Consider the following 23612-nt stretch of genomic DNA (forward strand, 5'->3'; position numbering starts at 1 on the left):
ATCGGGGCAAGGCTGACAGGGGAGGTCAAGTTCCGAGAGCGCAGCGTGCAGCAAGCATTTGGTGGCGTCGCCCGATATTAAAAAACATTGCTGGCCAGGACGAAGGCGCGTGAGAAGAGTGATGGGGTACGGCAATTGGTGTTGCGGAGGTCTCCATTGCCTAATTGGTGCAGAGAAGTCCGAGTTCGAGAAAGAGGGAAAAAATAGTTATGGCTGGCATCTAGTACTTGGTGGCGGCAAGCATGAAATGGTGGATGAGGCGATGGCGCGGATGGCGTAGATGGGCAGAAAGAAGTGGTTTCTAGAGGCTTTTGTGGCCGACGTCTAAATTTATCACAGTTATGTAGACACAGAGCAGCTGCAGTGGCTGCAAGATTCAAAGGCGGTGGAGGCCGTTTGGCAGGAACTGCCGCTGTCACATGAACGGCTGCATGTCAAACGCGACTGCCATCATCTATCAAAGTCAAAGTTGATCATGGACCATGCAAATAACCCAGCTAACAGATGCATTTAGGCGTGTCTGCATGTTTCGGGCGGCTCTATAAGAAGATATTTTAGGCATTCAAACAGAAGTTTCTGCATGTTTATGCATTGATGCAAGCACCTTGCTATTTCATCCTCTCACCAGCGTAGATCTGCTAAAAAAGTCAAACAGAAGTGAATCCGTCATGAGATGCAAATAGAAATTTTAAGTGGGGCGTCCTGCCTGCCGATGCTGTGGCCAATCAGCGCCTGCGCTTTCCTGGTTGTTCTCCACTGGTCCTCAACTTCAATCTTCAGCAGCATCGTAATTATCTGATTTCCTCAAACGCTCGGAGTTCAAGATCCAACTTACTTTGGTCGTTCTGCAAATGCAAATCTTCTGGCGCATCTTCGGTAAGTTATTCGGGCCTTGTCTCTTCTGTTGCCCCCAAACCTTTACTTTTCGCGATTATTCTCTATCGTGCACATCATGCAGTAACATGCAAATTTCTGCCGTCCTCAGTTCACCAAGGATAGAACGTCGACTGCAGATCATTTTTCTAACGAGGACTCCAGCAAGATTCTCCCGCCAACCATTCTAAACTGACAGGCGGTCTCATCCAAGTCCACTATTCCGCTCAAGTGCCTTTAGAGAGCAGCTCTTTAGAGTCTGGGTTAAAAGGTTCTTTCAGGGCAGCCTTACCCCGTCCATAAGAGTTTCGCTGCTAGGCTATCTCAAATCCACACCCAGCATCGCCCTCTCCCAGCAAGCAAGCGATCATCGTCGTCGCCTTGGAAGGCAAACGGGGTTTAGCCTCAAGTTGGCGAAGTAGCCGCTTGGCCATTCAACAAAGCTATTGGCTCCTTCCTCTCAGACCTGGCTAGGATTTATAAACATCAGACTCTGTGGCAACCTCAACTATTGCTTGCTGGCTGCTTCTTTCGCATATCAAAGACGGTCAAAAACGTCACCATAGCAACTCAGCCGAGACAAAGCTATCTTCTACTATCGTGTCGTCAGCATCGCCAGACATCCATCGAAACTTCAACTCTCTCTGTTGTTCAGCGAGATTGCTTTGATTTGCTTGTCATCAATCATTCCCAAAACTTCAATTTCGCTTCCTTGACGGAGACGGTTTTAGCTTTACTGGAGCAAGATGGCTGTTGAAATAGATGACTTCTTTGACGAGCCGGCCAACGCGAAACTTGAGAATTCAACCGCTAAAGATGTCCGTTTGGGGAGGCTTGCCTTGCCTAACCCCATAATCGATGATCTCAGAGCTCAAAATCTCCCTCAGGGTGTTCTGATTCCTCTCAAAACGGACCAGGAAGTCTATCAGGATCATTACATTTCCCATGCGTACATCACTCGAGTCCCGACCAAGTCTGCCAATAACTTTGTCACGTAAGTTCTCGGTTCTCTTTTTCTCTTTCAACAGTTTTCTTGCCGAAACAAGGTCATTTGATGGACAGTGTACTGACTGGGTTTCAGACTCCTGCGCGACTTGAGCAATGCCGGTAACGCTAATACCTTACCGCATCTGCGAAGATGTGCAAAGCCAGCGGACCTCCCGGCTCATCTGAAGACACAGCTGATGAATGACACACCGACTGGTCGGCAAATCCACACTTCGAAATCGACCTGGATTTACGTCGTGGTAGGAGAGTCCAAAGACTTTTCCCGCGATGAGCTCCTTGCGCTGCTTTCTGAAGTAGAAGGAGTCGAGAAGGAGCCATTCTTGAGCATTATCCCTGTCCCAATGATGGCACCGACGTCTCAAATCCAGGCCGCTATGTGGAGTGCACAGTTCTGGCCAACAGTCTATCGCAAGAACAACCCGCTGGGCCCTCATCCGGGCATGTTCGCCCGTGGCACAGAAGACATTAAGAATGACGCACCGATTTGGATCGCACTGGCACATCGTGTAGCTCTTCAGGCCAAGGAAGCGGGTATTGGAGAAGCTATGGGGGCTGTGATTGTTCAAAGAAATGAAAAGGGCGCAGAGCTTGTTGGGCTTGCCGGAGACGCGAGACATTATCAACAAAATGGATTCGGTTTCGACAACAACCCAATGTCGCACTGTGTCCTGCGTGCTATGAGCATGGTGGCTCAGAAACTTGTCCGGTACGAGCGAGCGGTTGCTGAACAGCCAATGGAGCGCCCCATCTTGGAATTCGACGCCTTCCAGGACACACCTATGCTTGAGCTGGAAAAGGAGTGCTTCGAACAAGAGCACCCGAACAAAGATGGGTACTTGTGTCACGGACTGGAGCTCTATTCCACCCATGAGCCATGCGTTGCGTGCTCCATGGCTGTCCTGCACTCTCGCATGGGTAAGGCAGTGTTCTGTTGCCATATGCCTCGGACGGGCGGCCTGAGCGCAGATGATCGTCCTGATGGAGGTGGACGAGGATTGGGTCTTTTCTGGAGACGCGAGCTCAACTGGAGCTTGCTGGCATGGGAGTGGGAAGGTGATGGTGTACCTGACCTCCCCCTTGTCGACCCAACCACTCACGTTTAGGATTACCACCTCCAAGGACGATATAAGACTCAGTACTGCCATTGCTGGCTAAGGCAGTGCCGGACAATAAAGCTCCCCCGGCGATACTGGCGCGCCCTAGCTGCGTGGCGTGCTTTTGATATAGGTATGATGCGCTATTGTTGCTGCTGTGGACAGCTGCATCTTTTTGTACGAATAAATTATCATGGAAAATGCATACTACTACAACTACAGTACTGTTGGCGACGACGACAAAAGGGAGAGCTGCAAGATACAGAAGAGGGGTTAGACAATCCTCTAATCGCTGAAGGGACTCGGTACGACATACTTGGCATCGGGTTGTTTTGTCAATGGAAGATTTGTGGCTTTACTGGCATGGCATGGCACGGCGAATGGATTATGGACAGATTGGAACTTATCAAGCTGTTTATTAAGGCATGTAATTATGAAACGGAAACAAGACAGAAAACAGAGCAAAGACTAGAATATGAATGTAATTCGTTGGTACGGTGGCAAACAAGGGACGGTGACTGGCTGATAACTGGCAACCCATTACGGCTTGACCGAGGCAACGTGATGGCTGGATGGATGGCAGCACTACTTGTAAGCTTGAGTACATGTATCGGCGAACTGGGAGGTCCCTTGGTTATAGTAGTAATCCAGAAACAACCAGCCTCTCTAATATTGAAACGGAGAGTTTGAAACACGGACATGTCACCTACCGTGTTGATCACGAACAACAGTATCCGATGGCCAAAGAGCTGCAGCAACAGACGCATCCAGCAACACGCACCCGGCCCCGGGCCTAGGCTTGGAGGGCTGAGCGGCAGAGGTGCCCCAAAGATACCCTAAACACCGAGATCACAGCAGGGTTCGGCGCCTCACTCTGCTGGGGTTGCATCGCGGCACATGCGACCAGGCGCTATGCGGCGGCTCCACCGCGCTGTGCGGGAAAGCGGGCAGCAGCGCTGCCCCTCCTAAAGTTTGCGCGAATCACGCGGCCGGTGGGCGGCTGCTCTGCCTTGCTGCTGCTCCAAGGGCACAACCAAGAAACCCCCCAAACGCAAAAACCCCCCCTTTCGCTTCGTTGCCTCTCGCCTCTCTCGCCGACTGTCCGAGCGCAGACCGTCCGCGCCAGCTCCAGCGCCAGCTCCAGTTCTTAAGCCCCGGCCGGCCCCCTCGACGTTGGCGAAGCGCCATGCCATTGATGTGAAGCGTATGCGACCTCGCCCTCAGCCTTGTGCGAACAGCATCGCCAACGGCATCGCCAGCGCTTTCGTCAGGATCACGACTGCCGCCACCCGCCGCTGACGGTACCCTGTGGTGTGGCAGGCCGTGGTCAGGCCGCCATCGCAATTGACTGCAGCGCCGACCCTGGCGCGACAATATTATGAGCTGAGCCCCAACTCGCCTGTTTCTGCTTCCGCGTTTCCTGGCCCTTTTGGTGGTGTATCCGATACCACCACCACCACCACCACACCCGACGCTATGCCCAGCAACAAAAACAAGCGGTCGGCCCCAAGCAGCGCTGCGACGCCAAGCGCCTCCAAGAAGAAAAAGATGGAAAATGTTCAGAAATATTACGCCGTGCAAGCGGGCTTCGTCCCTGGGGTGTACTTGACGTACGCCGAGTGCCAGGCTCAGACGGCCGGGTTCAAGGGCGCTATTTGTGAGTGGCCCAATCTTCAAACAAACAATACAAAACGAGTCACTACCAATGCTGGAAACTTATTCTACGAGTGAGAAAAAAAAGGGGGGGGAAGAAAAGAAAAGTATAGCTAACCGTTGTCCCTCCTCTGCTTGTAGTCAAATCCTTTCTTTCAAGAGAAGACGCCGACGCCTTTGCTGCTGGGAAGAAAGTCGCAGTGGCAGATGAGCCCGATAAATTCTACGCGGTTGCTGTTGGCAAACCGACGGGCATCTTCACAGACTGGTCCGAAGCTCAGAAGGCCACCACGGGCGTCAAGGGCCCCAAGTACAAACGCTTTCCTACTCGAGCAGAAGCCGTGGCATACATCCGACAATTCGGCAATAGGGAGGCAATAGAGGCATTGGGAGAGAAGGTGGAGCCAGTGGAGAAGGTGGAGGTTGAAGAAAAGCTTTTCACAATCCAAAAGTTCACTCCTATCCTCAAGGACAGTGAGGCCGATACGAAACCGCGAGAGGATGTTCTCGACATATATACAGATGGGAGCAGCCTGGCCAACGGCCGAGAGGGTGCGCGTGCCGGACTGGGCGTTTATTTTGGAGAGAACGATCCTCGCAATCTGGCTGAAAAACTGCTTGGCGAGAAGCAGACTAACCAAGCCGCAGAGCTCATGGCTATGCTGCGAGCTTTGGAATCTGTGCCGGCTGCCCAGACGGTTCGCATCAACAGCGATAGCCAGTATTCCATCAAATGCGTGACTGAGTGGCCCATTGGCTGGAGTAAAAAGAATTGGAAAACAGCCAGCAATGAGGATGTTAAGAATTCTGACATCATACGGCCTATCCTTAAAAAGATAGATGAACGAACCAAGGCTGGGGGCAATACCTACTTCCAGTGGGTAAAAGGTCATGCCGCGAATCCTGGCAACATTGCCGCAGATCGGCTGGCCGTCATGGGCGCTAACCTTCCACGATGAGGCATGATGAGCGCATACCGACATTGCGCTTCTTTCGCCGTGGATGGAGATGATGGAGATGAGTGTCAAGTTACGGGTGTGCTCTGTCTACCTATCGACAGGCGCAGCTACAGTGTATGAGCTACGAGGGGGAGATGCGGAAGTCCTACGACGAAGAAATAAAAGCATACCATGGAGTTGGGCATGGGATACTAATGATTGTAACGGCAACTGGATGGAGCCCTGGATAGGAGTTTTACATTTTACACATCTTTTTCCTTTTTTCGAAGGATGGTGATTGATACCTCGAGGCTTGTATTTGGTAAATACAGTAATACTAGCTTATTCGGCAGTAGGTTTAGCAGCTTCTCCTATTCATACATATACCAAAGCAATTTATTATCTTTACCATTAAAACAGACTGGATAAGATCTCGATTGTTTTGACCAAGTTTTCTCTTCTCTCAGCATCTATCCGCCTTTGTGCAAGTTTCCGGAGAGTTGCCGCACTCTCTCGCCAGCCTTGGCCTATCACACGGAATGTAACTCAGACCCGATATTCAAGATAAAAAAAAAATTTCGAAATCCTTCGCCAGCCGGCCCCCAATATGTGCTCAGTTGCTTGTGGGGGAATTTTTTGCGCTCACCGGTTCGACGCCACTTACCGGGGGATGCCAAGTTCACACCTCTATTGGCTAATTGGACTCGACAGCCCTCTTTTTTTTTCTTCTTTTCCCGCCTTTTCAATATCGACCCGCCGCGGAACTTGTTTGCGTTGCTGCATGCGAGGCCGATTGGATAGCCTTTTTGTTTTTTACGTCCTGCGAATTGATTGCCTGTCTCTAGGGGAAGTTGGGCTGCGTTGTCTGGGATACTAGCTGACAGAATCCGATCCTATTGCGTCACTCAGTCGGATAAGGCTCTTTGGGATCTACCTACGGCAAAGGGATTTCCTAATAGAGACGGACAGATTTCTCTGCGAGTTGTCAAGCTGAGAAACTTTTGAGAAGAAATGATCTTTGCTGTCTTTGTTACTACAGCAGCAGCAACTCGATTCTCGCGTTGCTAACATTCAGCTGAGGCGCTGTCGTCGCCATGGCTGATAACATCTGGGCTGTGCCGCTGGCGCTGTCGAATTTCAATATCGTGGTTGCTGTTTTGGGGGGGTTTATATCGCTGTTTGGGCTGGTGTCGTATCTCTTGAAAGAGAATTACTATCTATCTGAAGCTCGTAAGTTTTCTTCTCGTCTCTTATCTTGCGGGAGGGGGGAGGGATATCACCTTTGCCTTCGGGAGAGTTGCGTTTATTTGCCTGCATGAGCAAGGTGTCTTGCACTGTTCGAGACATGAGTCTTCTCGATAGCCAAGGATTCCATTCTCTTTTCTAAGCTCGTCTAGTAGCTAATAGTGCGCATTGTAGTCATATCTCTTTTAATTGGGGTTGCCCTCGGCCCTCATGGCGCCAACTTCATCCGCCCAGATGCCTATGCTGGATGCAGCACGTCTGCCATCAGCGAAGCCGACTGTATTGACCAACGGCTGGGAAACATTACGCTCAATTTCTCCAGGCTCGTCCTTGGCGTCCAGCTGGTCATTGCTGGCGTTCAACTGCCTAGCAAATACCTCTGGAGAGAGCGCAAGTCTCTCATGTTGCTGCTCGGCCCTGCCATGACATTAATGTGGCTTACAACGAGCTTTCTGGTCTGGGCCCTTGCCGGGATGCCAAACTTCTTGCATGCCCTGGCCGTGGGTGCTTGCGTCACGCCCACGGATCCTGTGTTGTCTGCTGTTATTGTCAAGGGAAAGTTTGCTGATAACAACATCCCCAAGGAACTGCAGAACCTCATCGTTGCCGAATCTGGCGCGAATGACGGGTTGGGCTACCCTTTCCTATTCTTTGCCTTGTATTTGATCAAGTATGTTGGTTCTGGTGCTACTTCTGGCGGAGCTGGGAATGCCATGGGGCTCTGGTTCGCTTATACTTGGGCTTATACCATCATCCTGAGTGTCATCTACGGCGCTGTTGTGGGATTGGTAGCAAAGGAGCTGCTCCGTTGGGCCGTGAAGCGCAACTATGTCGATCGAGAAAGTTTCTTGGTCTCTGCCGTATCTTTGGCATTGTTCGTTCTCGGTACGTGCGGGCTAATTGGCACAGACGACGTTCTCGCCTGCTTCATTGCCGGAAATGCATTTACTTGGGATGATTGGTTCCGTCTCGAAACGCTGGATGACTCGCTGCAGCCTACGGTAGACATGCTCCTCAACGTTTCCATCTTTCTGTGGTACGGGGCCTACTTGCCGTGGACTGAGTTCCGCTACAACTCCCTGATCCCTATATACAAGCTCGTGCCGCTTGGCATCCTGGTGATGCTCGTGAGGCGGCTGCCCTGGATCTATGGGCTGCATAAATGGATCCACCAAATCACAGAGAGGCACCAGGCTCTCTTTGTGGGATTCTTTGGCCCCATTGGCGTGTCGGCGGTGTTTTATCTCTTCATTACTTTGGAATTTATTGAAAAGTACTTGAGCGATGAAGAGGGGAATCCGAGAAGCGATGTCAAGGATTTGGGCGAAATGGTCAGGATTGTGGTTTGGTTCCTCACTGTTTGCAGTGTAGTGAGTCTTCTTTAGGACCCTCATTCCTATCCTATCTTGAAGCTCGCAGTGACTAATTGTTTTAACTTGTTTGTTAGGTCGTCCATGGGCTGAGCATCCCCCTTGGTAAAATAGGGTACCTCATGCCTCGGACAATCTCTCGAGTCTTGAGCGAAACCGTCAGCCACAGTGGCGACAACTCGCGCATAAGCTCACGCATAGGGTCACGCATATCTTCCGTATCCAAGTGGCTATCTAGTAAAAGGGGGGACGCCGAAGCCACAATCGATGCTCCCGATGGAGGACATCCCCTGACTACCACAACTGTTTCTGGCCCGTCCAAGCCTCACCCTATGCTTCATCCCGTACCTTCGAGGCCCGGTGCCATTGAAGAAGATGCTCTTTCGCACGATGAGGATTCAATGCCGGCTCGCAGACGCGAGATTCGGTTTTATGACGAGCCGGAAGTTGGACCGGCTGAGTGGGCGGTTTCGCAGTCTGAAGCTCCACTGCGTAACGCGTCGCCACCTGGGCATGGTCTTGCTGAGGCTGAGTCTGCGAAGATTCGGCCGCTGGGAGATGTTACATCAAAGTCAGGAACTCATTCGCACTCGGATTAATGTCGTATGGCCCATCTTTTTAGTTCTCGAGTTCTTTCAAAGCGTAATGGATGATAGACTGCAGAATTGAAGGTTTACTTACTGCGGTCTTATACACGCGTCGTCGTCTGTAGTACTAAGCTTCTAGACAAGTTTGATTCAATAAATAGCGACCAGGCCTCGTTCCTCCGGGTGGATTTACTTGACTGTAATTTCTAACTCTCCAAGAATAGGAACCTGAGCTGAACTAAATGCCCCTAGCCCTATATCATACATATCATATCATCCCGGTTTCCAGCAATTGTATGGTATCATCAAGCCTTGCCAAACAAAGAAGCCTGTGAAATAACTGTCGTAGATCGTCGATAATAGAAAGATCAAGTACAACAATGTGATCAAGAGGACATCTACGAGACATACAGTGCGACGAACAGCCCTTGAAACGATGCTGTTGCAGGTCTCCAGCTTAAGCATAAGCCAGTCAAACTATAATCAGATTTCTCTGGGCCGCCACCCCCAAAGGGCAGGGTTTCACTGGGTAAGGATGAAAGAATATCCACGAGGCTTAATCGTGGCTTAAACCTACCTACTATATGCAGGTACACGTAGATGCAGACATAAGAAATGCTCGAAGATGGCTATCGAGTAGCTGTAAGTAGCTTGATACAGTTCGGTAGTCGCGCAGACTGCCCTGGCAGAGTGCATGAATATGAAAAAGTCAATTCAAAGGCAAAGAGAAGTTTGGTATTTCTGTATTTAACGTTTCAAATTTCATGTATGTAAGATCGATGGCCGTGATTTTTGACAAGCTTACAGCCGGATCACCTGAACCTTACTGTACTGCAGGGCACACGCCGCTGGCACACGCCCGCATCGGTCATACGACAGCAGCAACATTTTACAGACGAGCATCGTCTCTCGTCTCTACACGAACAACAAAGCGGCTCTTCCGCATTTCGTTTTCATTTCTGTGACGATATTTAGGCTGCAGCGTCCATGAGGTGGAATCTGGGCATTTGCTTTGCAGTGTGGCTGTGAGCAGGAGGGGTTCATGGTTATTGATTTTCGTTGGGGATATCGTGGAAAACATGTAGAGGAGCGAGCTTCGCCTGGTTGTTGAAGTGCATAATGGTACGGAGTCGGTACGGACATTATGCTGTAGTTACAGTGGCGGCATGAGGTAGCGCGTAGGTACTTGCGGTTGAAGAGCGGGTGTTCCTGAAACCCGAGAAGAAGCGTTGAGGTGGGCGATTCTACTGGTCTACTGGTACTGGTGCAGTATTATTACAGGTCAACAGGAAAGGGTTCAGTAATGCTACGCTACTGAAGAGGGACAGCGTGAATGTGGGCCCAGCTGCTATAGTATGCAATTTTCGAGTAAGCATTCAAGGTTGGGATATATCGTGAAAAACGCACGAAGCATGTTTTGACTCGTGTTCCGTTCACCTCCTCGCGTGAAGGCGCGGGCAGAAGTTTAAACGGCCTATCAGTGGCTTGACAAGTGCTGCAGTTATAATTTGACGGACATCTTTCTAGGTGATTCAAAGATAAAAGATATGGGCAAACTGAGCGTGCGGCTGGTGGCTGTGGGGTCACGAGCCCAAAATGGGAAAGCGACTCAGGTACGCACAACATGCGTACTCCGTGTGTAGTTTTTCAGCTGCAGGACAGTGATTGGGGCGTCCACACCCATGATTAGTGACTCAAGGTCCGAGTTGCTGAGCTCAAGAGACTTCCAGTAATAGCTTCAGTATTACGAGGCACAAGCAGCACTCAGGGACCTCGGCTGATGCTAGAGGTGGATAGAAGACAGCTGCTGTCAGATCGGCAAACCCGCGGTCCCCGTCTCCGTCTGAGTCCCGGGCAATCGGAGGACCGGGGCCGGGGCTAGTTTTGGTGACAGACAGATTGTTGGGGAAGAGACAGGCTGGTTGGAAGGCTGGAGAAGCAGCAACTACATCATTCATCAGGCAGCTGTGGGCGTCGTGTGTTTGTCATCGATTGCGCAGTGAAAGAAGAGGACAGCGTGTCATAAGTTTTCAAGGTTGATGGGAGTATGCTACCAAGATACGTTGGTCTATTTGCTGGCAGAGCATTCTGGCTTTGTACTGTAGGGAGCAAGTACCTGCCTCTACCCATTCGCAGATGCCATATACAAGCACTTGGCTGTAGAGGTGCCAGGAGACGTGCTACGTATTGTGGATTGCAGCATGGAGGTGAAATGATATAGGAGGGCGAGCTACATGCGCTACCCAGCCGTACATGGCCCTGCCTCGTGATCATTGGTCAGGCTGCGGTGCACCCTGGCGAGAGTGACGAACGAGCTGCATTGCAATCCCTGGCACTCGCTGCACCGACTGTGTCAGTGAGAGGCCTGACGCCCATCAGGTACTGCCACTGCTGCTGGATTGACTTTATAAAGGGTGCATATGCAGAGTTACCTCCATGTAGTCAAGGGCTCGTCTCAACTAGACAGTGCGAAAGTGACCGCAGAAGACTCGCAGTCTACACGCAGCCAAGTTCCCTACTGGCTGCACCGCTTATCAGAGCGCCCAGAGGAGGCGTCCGTTGTCGGTCCCTGAAAGCCACCAGACACTTCGAGTACTTGGAAGGGGCACGAGGCAGGACAGACGTAAGTATGGCAGCGTTGCAGCAGAAAAAGTCACTGAATGTAGATTTCATGCTTGGCAAAAGGGAAAAGTAACCTACATGGCGTTTGCACGTTTGCTTGTGAAATCACTTGCGAGCACCTGTAGTTCTTTGCGGCTTCTGGCCTGTCCCGTGCCACAGCATTGCGAGCAGTAGCACCAGCCCAGAGCAGCGGCGCCATCTGCATCTGAGTGCCAGAAACCCCGTATGTTTCCCTTCTAGATAAGCGCAGAGAGATGCAGATAGAGCCAGGCGCATGCCGTCACCGCAGGGAGCTTGTTGCCCTCTCTCTGCCAATTATTGGCACGTTCGGAGAAACCTACTCCGTGCTGAGTTTACTGTGCAGTCCAGCGCACCTGCAGTGCTGGCCACCCAGAATCGCGGCCTCTCCACAGGCCAAGCCGCTGCGCTAGCCTAACCCCCGCTAGCGAGTGCCGCGTGGAAAAAACACCCACTTGCGTCTGGCCTCCAATAGTGGCACCGCCAAAACTGTTTCTTCCTTTTTCTACGTGCCTCTTTTAAACCTCAACAGACGCCGCCATTCCTTGTCTCGACACCGCTCAAAGCCCACGAACCGGAAAGCCGCATCTTCACTCGATTACGACCTCGGCTTTCGCCCCCCTTGTATCGCTACAGGGCGCCTTTCATTCCGCGATAATTTTTTTTTTCTTCCGTTCGGATCTGCACCGCATTGCACGAGCCTTCCCTGGCTTTTCGCCTGCGTTTTTTTCCCTCGATCCCCGACTTTCTTATCCGGAGACCTAGGGAGGACCCTTATCTGTCCCTTTGTGCTTGCGCCTTCGATTGTAAGACACAGTCTCCACCTGCAGGCCTGATGCTATCGTGACCCCGGCGCTTCATCCGCGAATCGCACTCCTGACACACGGGACGGCAGCCAGAGGCGACAGAAAACAACATTAGCGACCGAATCGAGCCTCCCTCCGACTCTTCTTTGCTCGGCAAAAAAACAACCTTGGCCTGCATTCGATATATCGCCAGACGTGGCCAGTCGACGCCCGCTGGCCATGACCCCGTCTGCCCAAAGCGGCGCCAGCAGCCCGCTCATTGCTGGGGCGTCACCAATGCAGAGCGACGGATTGCAGAATCTGTCCGACGATGAACTGGCAACCTCGAATCTGTTGCACTATTTCCCTGCCCCGGACGACCTGCAAAGCCTGACAAGCCTCGGACCCGGCCAGCAGAAGGCCTTCTTGAATCCGCAGGAGCTCATCGCCAACGTTGGCTTCCCCGACTCACCGAACGGCTCGTTACCGGACTCTTCCTCGGACTCTACCGCATCCATTCAGAGGACAGGAAGCGCCACGTCCACACAGACGCCAGTAATGACAGGCATGACAACGACCGACGAGTTGGACGACGGCATGGATTGGAGAAACCGGCATATGCCCGGCTCCAACGACAATGACTCAGCCTTGCCGTTTGTTCGTCAAGATGAATCCTTGAATCTCATGTTTCCTAGCATTGACAATGACGGCGAGGATGCCCTCATGAACCAGTTTAACTTTCCATCAGCTTTTCCAAGAAGTTTCGATACCATGCCCAGCAGCCACATGAACATATCTTCCCCCAGCATACCCAGCACCGAGACCAACAGCTCGGCCAACGTGGATCTACCGAATGGGCATCAGCAGAACAATTCGGTACGTGAATGCAACTTGGATAACCTTGCTCATCCAGGACTAACAATTCTCCCGCAGTATTCAGCCGCATCCGCAGGAGGACAAGCCAGAGAGGCGTCGCGAGAATTGTCGCCAATGTCGAGCATGGTCGCCAGCCATGGTGGATCGCCAGCGGGCGCCGTATTCAATATTCCCTCTCCGTCTGGTCCCAGGTGGACGGCATTGCTGAACTCTCCGCCGAGCATCTCGGACACACTGTCCAGCAATCCCAATTTCCAAATGCCATTCATTCAACCTCCTGTATCACGCTTCAATAATGACAACACCCCTTTTAACGAAAATGTAAACAACATCGGCTTCTTCGACGGCTTCCGCGGGCACGACACTACCACCAGCATTACCAAACCCGCCACATATAATTTTACCCGGGGATACGAGCTCAAAATCTACCCGACACCCACCAAGTCTCGCGTGGAGACGCAGATTCCCATAAAGATGGCACTGAATCCGCTCCCACCAGGCATCACCAAATTGCATTTGCCACCCCACACAATTTCCAAACCCAAGCTCATGGCGAAGCCCGCCGCGCAGAGGTCTCCCGACACCCTCGAACTTTTCGTCAGCTTAGTTTGCACTAGCGCCATGGAGCAGAAAGAGGCGAGAGAGAGGGCTTTGGAGAGGGCCGCTACGAATCCTCAGGACTACCTCCCGGATCTGGATGATGACGAAAACTCTCCACAGCGTGGAGGCGAAGTTCGCATTTGCGCTGGTTGTATTACAAGAGAGCGCAAGAGAGCGGCGAGGAAGAAGGTCAAAAAACCTGAGGAAGATAGATTGTGGAGCGCGGATGAGCATCGCCGTGTCGTTGTTTTCAACACCTCGGAGATCAAGGACTGGCAGCCCATCAGTGCTCTAGACAATAATGGCCGGCCAGAACAGAGCCGACACGCTCGCGCCATGCAAGTTGACGCGCCTATGCGAATCGCCTGCTACTGCCGCCATCACAACGAAAAGGCGGGCTTTAACGTCATATTCACCATCAAAGACTGGAAGGACAAGGTCATTGCGCAGGCCATGTCGAAACCCATCATGATTACAGATGATCACAAGACCAACTCAACGACGCAGCCGGCAATGTCAGAACCGGTTTCGAGCTCTGCGCTGCAGCAGTCCATGGATGTAGACAATAATCTGGCGATGCAAACACAGTCGGGCTCTCCCATGGCATTTTCCCCTAATGGCCAGGCTGCCTCCTACGGACCACCATCCAGCAACGCCGCTGTAGGAGTGCCTGGGCGCCCCCTATCACGGCCTCCTTCGCCTAACCAGGGCGGGCCTGCTAAGAAGAGAAAATCGAGTGCTTCTGGCAGGGTTCCCAATGGCTTAGCCATGACACGTATGGATGTCGCGCAAAACATGCCCGCTCAGAACCATATAAGCCAGCACGTTTCCGCCGCAACCTCGCCCTTCTCACCTAATCCACACTCTTTCCCGACGCCCGAGGCAATCTTTGGCACCATGGTCAACCCCCAAGCCCCGTTTACGAATGGATCTACCACGCCCAACGGCAACGAACAAGTCCCATTATTCGGCAGTAGACGCTCCGAGAGCATGGATAATGTGTCCATGGCCCAGCTTTATTCTGCCCCGACATCTGGCCATCCTAGCCGTGCTCCTAGTCCAAGCGGGCTCCGGAATAGTGTCAACTCTGCGGCGCTTTTCCCACAGCCCATTGGCCGTAGCCTCTATGCGATGCCCCCTGCCTCAGTAAACGAGCAGCTGGCAATACCCATCATCCACAAGGTTATCCCCAACGAGGGCCCCAAGGTTGGCGGCATCGAGGTTACCGTGATTGGAGCTTCGTTTGTCCAAGGACACGAGGTTTGGTTCGGCGGCGCCAAGGCTATTACCACTACCTTTTGGGGACCGCAGGCGCTCGTGTGCCTCGTGCCTCCTTCTGCGGTTGCGGGCTCCGTGCCCGTAACGATTGGGCGACAAGAAGCACTCGCTTACACTCAGCCTCAGATGTTCAAATATATCGACGATACCGAAGACAAATTGATCCGTACCGCTCTTGCTGTACTGGGCCACAAGATGTCCGGCCGGGTTGTCGACGTGAATGAGCTTGCACACAGGATTCTAAACAATGGCGGCCCAGGCTGGGGCAATGGGCCATCTTCTGGTGGCTCAACAAACAGTGGCTCCGGCTCCGGCTCCGGCCCCGGCTCTGTATATCACCAGGCGGCGCCGAACGAGACACACCTGGAATCTCAGCTTCTCAAAGTTCTTGACCTCATCGATCTGGATGAGAGCCCTCATAGGGCGCAACTGGACCTGAAGGGATCGTCTGGCCATACCATGCTGCATTTAGCCTGCTCCCAAGGTTATCACCGCCTGGTTGCTGCTCTCCTCGCCCGTGGCGCAAGCCCTTATGTCCGCGATAGAGGTGGCTTCACTCCCTTGCATTTCGCCGCTCTCTATAATCACCCAGAAATCGCACGACGACTGCTGCTTGCCCGAGCCGACCCGACAATGCGAAGCTTATCGAGCCTTACTGCCATCGACGTAGCTCAGTCGAGAGCCGTTATTCGCACCATTCGTAGCACGCAAAGGCACAACCGCTCTCGCAGCGGAGGATCTCTTCGGAGCACTTCTAGCAGCGCCGCTTCTCTGCGCTCGCTGTGGGAGCCATTGACTAGAGCTCAAACTCACGAAGAACCCATCTCTGTGGATCCTAGCGAGGAGAGCCCCGAATACACAACTGATGACTTTGAAGACGAAGACTCTGACGATAATGACATCCTCCAGATGAGGCGACCAAGCGGCATCGCACTGGACCAGGGCGTTGTGCTAGAAGAAGTTGCTGGTGCTGTTGTCGATGATGCTAATAACAGTGTAGCAGCGCAGACCACAGCATTGGCGGCTGCACTTAAGAACCAGGTTCAAGAGCAGCTTCAGCAGTTCCAACAACAGCTTTCCCAGCAGCTCCAGAATTTTACACACCTCCCTCAGATTCCTCAAATGCCACAGATGCCACAGATGCCAACGTTTGCCGGTATGCAAGCTCTGCCCGACTACCAGGCCTACCTTCAGCAAGCGCCTTTTATCCGCAGGGTACAGCAATTGATGCCCAACATGACCGGTAACCGCCCAGATAACCAAGGCGACAATGAGCCAAAGGTAGATGGTCGTTGGTGGGATCTCTCGTCGTACATGAATGGTGCATCGGCGGCACCTCCTGCCTATGCAGACATTTATCCCGAAGCGGACAGGGACAGGAAGATTCAGTCGGCAGCTCGAGCGGCTCTTGAAGCAGAGGCTGACTTGAAATACTCGAAACTATACGACCACCAGCAGCAGCAGTCATCAGTGACTGTTGCCAAGCAGTCTCTCACTACGACCGGAGCTTCAGTTGCGACTTCAGCTGGGCGCAGTACCGAGATTCCGGAGATTCTTGAGATTGGACGCAAGCATGCCATCACCAAGGAGCAACAAGAAAACTTTTTGCGGGCTCGGGAGCAAAAGCTAAAGAAGATTAGCAACGATCGAAACCTCTTCTTCATTTGGGTAAGTCATGGGAGAAGCTTTCTATTTCTGCTTATGATAGGAAAATCTAATTGCTAACCAATTATACCTCCCTTAGATCCCTCTTCTCCTTGCTATGATCTGCGCGCTGCTTTATAACTGGTTCCCTGGGCTTTTTGTTCTAATCTGGGACACTATCCGGGCTATTGTTGTAGCCGGACGTACTTTTGCCTCGCGCACTATCCGCGATCGATCTGCTCATGAAATTCACGCTGGCCTAACATGATGGCGACTATGCTGTTGATTCCCCCGTCTTCTTTTCTCTCTCTCTCTAACTCTTCTTCAATCTTTTTTTTTTGTGGGATGGTGGCGGATTGGCGCATAAGTGGAATGAATTGATGTTACATTCGTTCTTGGGAAGGAGTTTGCTGCGTTTGAGATATTTCCTTTTCTTCCCAGTTCTTATTGACGGCCAATTTGGCCCTATATGGAAATTGTTTGTTTCACTATCATCTTTATTAAAGCATCTCTCAAGTGAATCACCTTTGTTCTTTTTGTATTATTTCATTCGCTTGACTTCAAAACAGCAGGTTATATGGGACTAGCATTTGTGATGGAAGAATGACGGATATGGATATGGCTATGGATATGGGATTTCCTTACTTCTTCTTGTTCTCTCGCTTTTTATTTTCTCACATACGCCCTATTCTCATGCTCATTCAAGTTGTACAGACTATGAATGAGTCGCCATCATTTGCATGAGGAATAGCAAGGGTGATGATATTTTCTTTAATTTTTTTCTAAGCATCTACCCGAAATGGTATATGGATGGCAAAAGACCAAATGGGATCTATGGAGGAAATGCACTTGATATAGACGGGGCTGTCTGATGGAAGGAGACGATCAGAGCAGCTAATTTTGCACCCGAACTTGAAGAGATGGTTTGATTTTTGTTCCTTTTTTGCTTAGGATGGAGATTATGAATGGGATATATCTCCACTTGTGGTTATTATTGGACTCTTTTTCTTTTTCACGTTTCTCTATCTGCCTCTAATTCTACGTATGGTTGGATATGATATTTGGGCAGTACATGGTTAGATAGACGCGTAGTATAGTACTAATTCGGTATTCTCAAATTTGGTTACGAAACTTCAATGAAACCGGATCTTAATATCATTACTCTAAGGAATGACACAGCAGTTGCTTCACCTTCTGTTTTTACTTACACGCAGCTAGAGCTTTAAACAGCAGTTGAAGCTTTCCATGGCAGTTAAACATGGGCCGGTTTTGATATCACTGCTTGCCCTCCTCAATGCTTTTTATAGAGGTATTTACAGTAAGATTCTTCCGTCAAGCGGACTATGAGTCTCGAATTAAAGATAATCAAGTCACAACAATTGGCACAGCACAAATTGATTGATGTAATGTCTCTTGTCATTCATAAAATAAGTTATAAAAAAAAAGCAAATACCCTATTAGTACAATCACCCCTCCTTTCCTCATCCCCCTACGAAAGTCATTATCTCATCATCAAGATCTCCTCTTTCTTTCTTTTCCCCAGCCTTTTATATTCCCGTGTCGAGTCGATCAACGTATTATCATCGATGCTTTCTGTAGGAGAATCATAACCCGGCTGCGGTCTAGAAAACCAAGAAGAGATCCGAATATGTAAACGAATGTTAAAAAAACGAATAGCAATGGTTTCCTTTTCTGTTTTCCCCTTTGCAAAACTTGCGAACTGAAAATCAAAAAAATTTCAAAAAGCAAGCAAACCAGCTTTCGAACAAGGAAAATATCAACCCTAAGAAGGATAGGAATTTCCCAGTCAGAAGGAGAAGAACGAAATGCCCACCCCTGTTTCTGCGCAATCATTTCAGAGAGTGACAGGCAAAGGGGGGCTTTTCTTTCTCTCATCTTCGCCTTCTTCCATCGTGTCTCCCCATTGAACCTTTTCAGTAGTGTTGATCCTCTTCCCTTGTTTCTGTCGCTGCTTGCTGCGTATTGGCACAAATGTCGTCAAAGTCGTATATATACGTGATTTCTCATATATTGTTCTCCTTCTGTCGTGACACATGACGTAACAAAGCACAACATCCCCTTTGCAAATGAAGACAATGTTTTGTTAACAACGAAAGAAAAAAAAAAAGAAAAAATCGCCGTCTGTGCTGCTGGGAAGCAAAAGACGGTTTGTTGGATCATTACATCGGTGGTTGGGTTTTTTGTGTGTATTTTCTTCCATTTTTTTTGGTGTTTTCTAGAGATTTTCTGGTCGCCCTCCGAACGGATGGGGTATATGCGAAAAAAATAAGTTCGATAAAAATTCATATCATATCTCGTGATAGAGAGAAAGAAAATTCGTTAAAAATTGAATCCGGATGATTCAAGAACAAGCAGATTTTGAGATGGAAAAAATGTGGCTCCGACAACGCCCGCAACAAAAGTCCAATAATAGTAGTTAATGCGAATAGGAGTCTTCACCGTCTCAGCCCTCGCCAGACCTGTCCATTTTCTCGATCTTCTCCAAAAGTATACTTGGCGGGAATGCTTGGAACACCGGGGATTCCTCGGTTTGCATTGGGAACCACCTTGAGAGCCTCCGCTGCATCAGCATCAGCTTTGCTAGCAACGCCAGCCTTGGACGCAGGTTTTCTTGGTCGAAGGCCCCGAGAGCTCTTAGAACCAGAACCGATGGCCCGAACGCTATAGACGCTGTCACCACTCTCTCTCCATGACGATGTAGAGTCAATGGAGCTCCGAGGCGATGAACCCGCAGATGATGGCGCCGCACACAGCAAGTGAGAAGATCGCTTGCTATGCTTGGAGTCTCGACTTGAGGCGCTGTGACTATGATAGTGATGGATCACCACAGGCGTGAGACTAGCGTTGCCTTGGCTTTTTCGGCGATTCGATCGACTGGCCACGAGTTTCCGTGTAGATTTAACGGTACGAAGAACGGGAATAGTGAAATCTTTAGAAGTACTCTTACGGATCTTCTTGCGCGCTTCTCTAGGAATTTCCGGCTTGCTCCTCTCGCGGCTGTCATCCCTCTCGTCTTGGTGGATCAGGATATCCTTGTTGTTGTTGGGGCTTCCAGTTACGGTCCGTTTAGTGCCCCTTGAATCGGCACTCGCCGCGGTCATGGCGCCCAAAGACGTCCTATTACTCCTAGTGCTCCGGGGCGTTTTAGGTGTTTTAGGGGTGGTGTTGAGAGGAAATTTCAGAGGCGGAGGCAATGAAGGGGGAGCTTGGAGAGCCTGCTGTCCTTGCGGCGGCGTCGACAAATTTGGCGAGACAGAAAGCATCTGATGGCTGGCGCTGGTCGCTGGTCGCTGCTTTGAAAAACCGGGCGGCGGAGGCTGTCGGGTAGACTGAATGGCATGAGAAGTGAAGAAGCCCGACTCAACCAGCAAATGATAACTCGCCAAGGCCTCTTCTCTAGTGGGCCTGTCGTCGTAAATATTTGCTGTTGCCGGCTTCTTGGGCGGGGAATCTGCCTTCTTCGGTTGTTCAGGGGATGGGGCTTCTTTTTTCAGCTGGAGCCGACCTCGAACGCCATCCCAGACTTTGCCCAGCATGCCCTTTTTCGACGGAGAGGATGTGCTGGTGCTCGGAGCGACACTCGGAGCGACACTTGGTGCAATGCTTGGAGCTTGAGACAGCCATAGCTGAAGCTGACGCTGAGTATCTTGTGACCGGCGAGCGTTTCGTAGATTTAACTGATGCTGCTCTAGTTCCACCTCCAACGGTCTCTCCAGCGATTCTATCTCCCCCGGTCCAAGGAAATGTTCCGGTGGCACGGCGGACACGCGATCGTTCATGGAACCCTCGTGAAAGCGGCTGCGATTCTGCGGCGCCGTGAGGCCCCTCGTCTTCGGGGGGCCCATTGCAGGCGGACGGGCGAGTGAAGCAGGTGTGTAAGTGTATATAGACGCAAATAACGTAGAGACGACGGGGAATCAAGGATCAGTGAGTCGAAGGAAAAGAATTGTCGGCCGCAGATGTCTGATTACGGTCTCGTAAGCAGCAGAGCTGATGCCGAGATTGAGTGACGAGGTCAAATAGAGGGACAAGTCAAGCAATCAGACAGCGTTCATCTCCGACATCAATGGTCTCGTCACTCTTTTGCTTTCCGTCGTTACTTTCTCTCGTCTCTGACGCCACCACCAGCGAGGGATTATGTTCCTTCGCTGTCGACACTCCAAAACAATGGTATGACCAAACAACAAAACAAAAACCAAACCAAAACACAGACCAGCACCCTCCCTTCTTGAACGGACACGGGGAATGCTCTCAATTATACGCAGTAGGTCTTCGGTCTTGTTGTCTCGCCGGGCGCTCGGGGAAATTGACATGCACTCCGCAAGACCTTTTTAAGGTTTAATGAGGGATCGTAGCTGGGGCCATTGTTAGTGAGTGAGGTTTGGCTTGAGAAGTCATTTGGTGTGTGTATGGTGTGGCGCTGATTGTAAGAGAGATAAACACAAAAAAAAAAAGGAGATGGTGAAGAAGGGAGGAGTTATTTTTGTCCTCCTTCGCCCTTTTTACAACTTACAATCAATCTGGAATCCGGAAAGGCGTGTCTCGTCCTGCTTCAATCTGGATCTGAGAGCCACCAGAGAAGAGACAGCAGCACCGCTGGGCTAGAACGGGCCCAGTTCCTGCACTTGCAGATGGGATCATGTACGTTGGCGGCCTGGGGAGCAGAAATGCGCCCGACTGTTTTGGTTTATGTATGGCTCCGCGGCTGGCCCATTCACACCGCAGGCCGGGCATCCTGGCTGCACGTGACGGTTGTTGTGGCAACGCGCAGGGATGGCATCGTCACGGAGGGGCCCGGCAGGGATCGGGGCCTGGTCGGGGCAGGGATGTTGATTGTGTTCCCCCGTACTCGTATATTGCTAGCAGCAAATAGGACGGTGGCCGAGCGAGCTAGCACTTACTTGCCGGCGCCTCCTCCGTGCTGGCTGGCAGCGTCTGCATGCTGCATGATGGTAGCATCGAAGGGATGTTGAAGAGTCGGCAGAGACAACGGCGGCTAAATCTGCATGCACCAGGTATCTACTCGCTACTCGTCACTCGCTGTGCAAAAGAGACAACAGCATCAAAAGAAAAAGACATAACCAGCTAGTTGCATTTGACGCTCCAAAAGTAGGGAACCGAGTTTCCTTTCCCTTTTGCGCCAGCCACACAATTATATACCCAGGTCACAAGAGAGAGCCTCTAGCGCACCCAGCCCCCGGTCTCTCACCTACAGTACTCATTTTAACGGCCCGTTCAAGTCAAAGGGCCACTCTGTACTCGAAAATACCCTCACAAGTTGACCACACTTGGCCGACCCGAGGGTAGCATTTCACCGATCTCTTTCTCTCTCAATTTTTTTCCCCCCCTCATTCATTCTCTTCCTCCCACTCTTTTCGGGAGGTTAGTTGTTTATCAATGATCTCTTTAGGCATCTCGCTCCGGCTCATTTTTTTCTTAGTCTGAAGCAGGTAGAGAGTTTTTATAAAGTTATATTACTTGGGTCGCGGCAACTCCCTGGCGGGACTGACACTACGCTCTGCGGCTGTGCTGGCCTGAAACGAGCAGAGCACGAACTATACAGTACGGGTGATGCTGCATGCTAGAATTATTCAACGATTGTACAAGTCCATAGCGCGTTACCTATCGCATTTAAATTCACCACCAGACACAAGAGAAAATTTTGAATGCCAGATTTCTGGAATCCTTCTCAGTCCCTTCTATTCTTTGTCTATAATAAGTATCCCGTCCATTCCGAATCCCAAAGACACAACGCGCTGCCTTTTGGTGCCTGTCATGAAGCTTGTGTTGGTGAGCAGCCCCCCCCCCCCTTTTTTTTTTAGCAGAGTCTAATTCAATATTTAGAGAGACGGATATTCATGAGAGACAAGTGTAGTTATCGAGATTTCTTTGCCTCTGACTCAATCTTGTATGATCTGTTGGTCCAGTAAGACTACGCAACGACGTTGATGAATTCTGTGTGTTCTAATCCAGGTTTTTCGAGAAAGACTCGAGAAGTCAAGCGATTTTTTTAGGCATATGAGTAATTACCTAATTCTACTAGCTTTCTTATTCTTTTTATACAAGGGCTGCCGACCAATGTTGTCGAATCAACATTCTTCCAAAATCCCTCTACACCAAAGAAAGTCAAGAAAACAAAAAAAACTGGAAAGTATTGTTCCAATACGATTCAAAACAATTGAACAATGAAAACCTCCCAAAATCTCAAGAGTTTGCCTCCGTCAAGTTCTCCCGTCTCATTGAAAATACAGCCCAGTAATTCATTTATTACACTGGTAGTCACAAAGCCAAGCTGCCATGGAAAAGGAAAAGAAAAATTGAAAAAAATTGTTGCATACATTATCCAGAATTAGCAGACTGATAATGAATCATATTTTTAAAAGTAGGAAAATGATAAGAGACAGTGACGTTCAAAATAATAAAATATGGGGGACATTGTCCGTTATAGAGAAAAATAAAAGAAACAACTACTTGTGCTAATAGATTGCATCATTCGAATGAACAACAGATATAACAGAAAAGAAGATCCATCAGAAAAATAGGCAACTATAATGAATGATAGTTACAGCTAAACAGCGATGCCGCCCTAAATTAACACTAGATATGAGCACTGAATTCAACGTAGAGCGTAAAATAGTAATCTCGTCGCATTCACGTCTCTCATTTTTTGTTTCGGCAATCTATGCGTGGTGCAACCTGTTGGAGGAAAGAATCAAGAATAACCATGATATATATGTATATAAAGCGAAAAAAAAAAAAAAAAGTTGCTGTGTTCTGTCGAGCCTTCTTGCTTTATAAAAGCTTCAAGCTACTTGTCGTACCCCAACTCCATAAATCACTAGCCCATTCATGTTGCCCTCTTGCGAAATAATAAAGAGGTATTTAATAGTCGATACAAGCCCCAGAACGCCCATGAGAAATCTATCACACATCAAAATGAAATGCAGATGATACTCCAATAATTTTGAGCCACTCATACATCGGAGTCGAGTTTGCAGCA

The 23612-nt window shown here is 50.2% G+C and overlaps 4 protein-coding genes across 4 annotated transcripts; 3 read left to right on the plus strand and 1 right to left on the minus strand.

Annotated features, from left to right (window-relative positions):
• Nucleotides 1-1619: 1619 nt before the first annotated feature.
• TGAM01_v208324 (hypothetical protein) lies at nt 1620-5587 on the plus strand (the record flags this gene model as incomplete). Its single annotated transcript, XM_024550299.1, has 6 exons — nt 1620-1867; nt 1955-2942; nt 3198-3280; nt 3947-4241; nt 4296-4632; nt 4770-5587. The coding sequence occupies 6 exons, from the start codon at nt 1620-1622 to the stop codon at nt 5585-5587; spliced, it is 2769 nt and encodes a 922-aa protein (XP_024404956.1).
• A 1073-nt stretch (nt 5588-6660) lies between these two features.
• TGAM01_v208325 (hypothetical protein) lies at nt 6661-8780 on the plus strand (the record flags this gene model as incomplete). Its single annotated transcript, XM_024550300.1, has 3 exons — nt 6661-6796; nt 6986-8181; nt 8259-8780. 3 exons carry the CDS (start codon nt 6661-6663, stop codon nt 8778-8780), a joined length of 1854 nt encoding a protein of 617 aa, XP_024404957.1.
• A 3653-nt stretch (nt 8781-12433) lies between these two features.
• Nucleotides 12434-16859, plus strand: TGAM01_v208326 (hypothetical protein; the record flags this gene model as incomplete). Its single annotated transcript, XM_018807915.2, has 3 exons — nt 12434-13069; nt 13127-16615; nt 16692-16859. The coding sequence occupies 3 exons, from the start codon at nt 12434-12436 to the stop codon at nt 16857-16859; spliced, it is 4293 nt and encodes a 1430-aa protein (XP_018658820.1).
• A 2188-nt stretch (nt 16860-19047) lies between these two features.
• Nucleotides 19048-20457, minus strand: TGAM01_v208327 (hypothetical protein; the record flags this gene model as incomplete). Its single annotated transcript, XM_018807914.1, has 1 exon — nt 19048-20457. One exon carries the CDS (start codon nt 20455-20457, stop codon nt 19048-19050), a length of 1410 nt encoding a protein of 469 aa, XP_018658819.1.
• Nucleotides 20458-23612: the final 3155 nt, after the last annotated feature.

The sequence above is a fragment of the Trichoderma gamsii genome, assembly GCF_001481775.2.
Source record: "Trichoderma gamsii strain T6085 chromosome Unknown Scaffold_34.2, whole genome shotgun sequence".
In the NCBI taxonomy this organism is placed as follows: domain Eukaryota; kingdom Fungi; phylum Ascomycota; class Sordariomycetes; order Hypocreales; family Hypocreaceae; genus Trichoderma; species Trichoderma gamsii.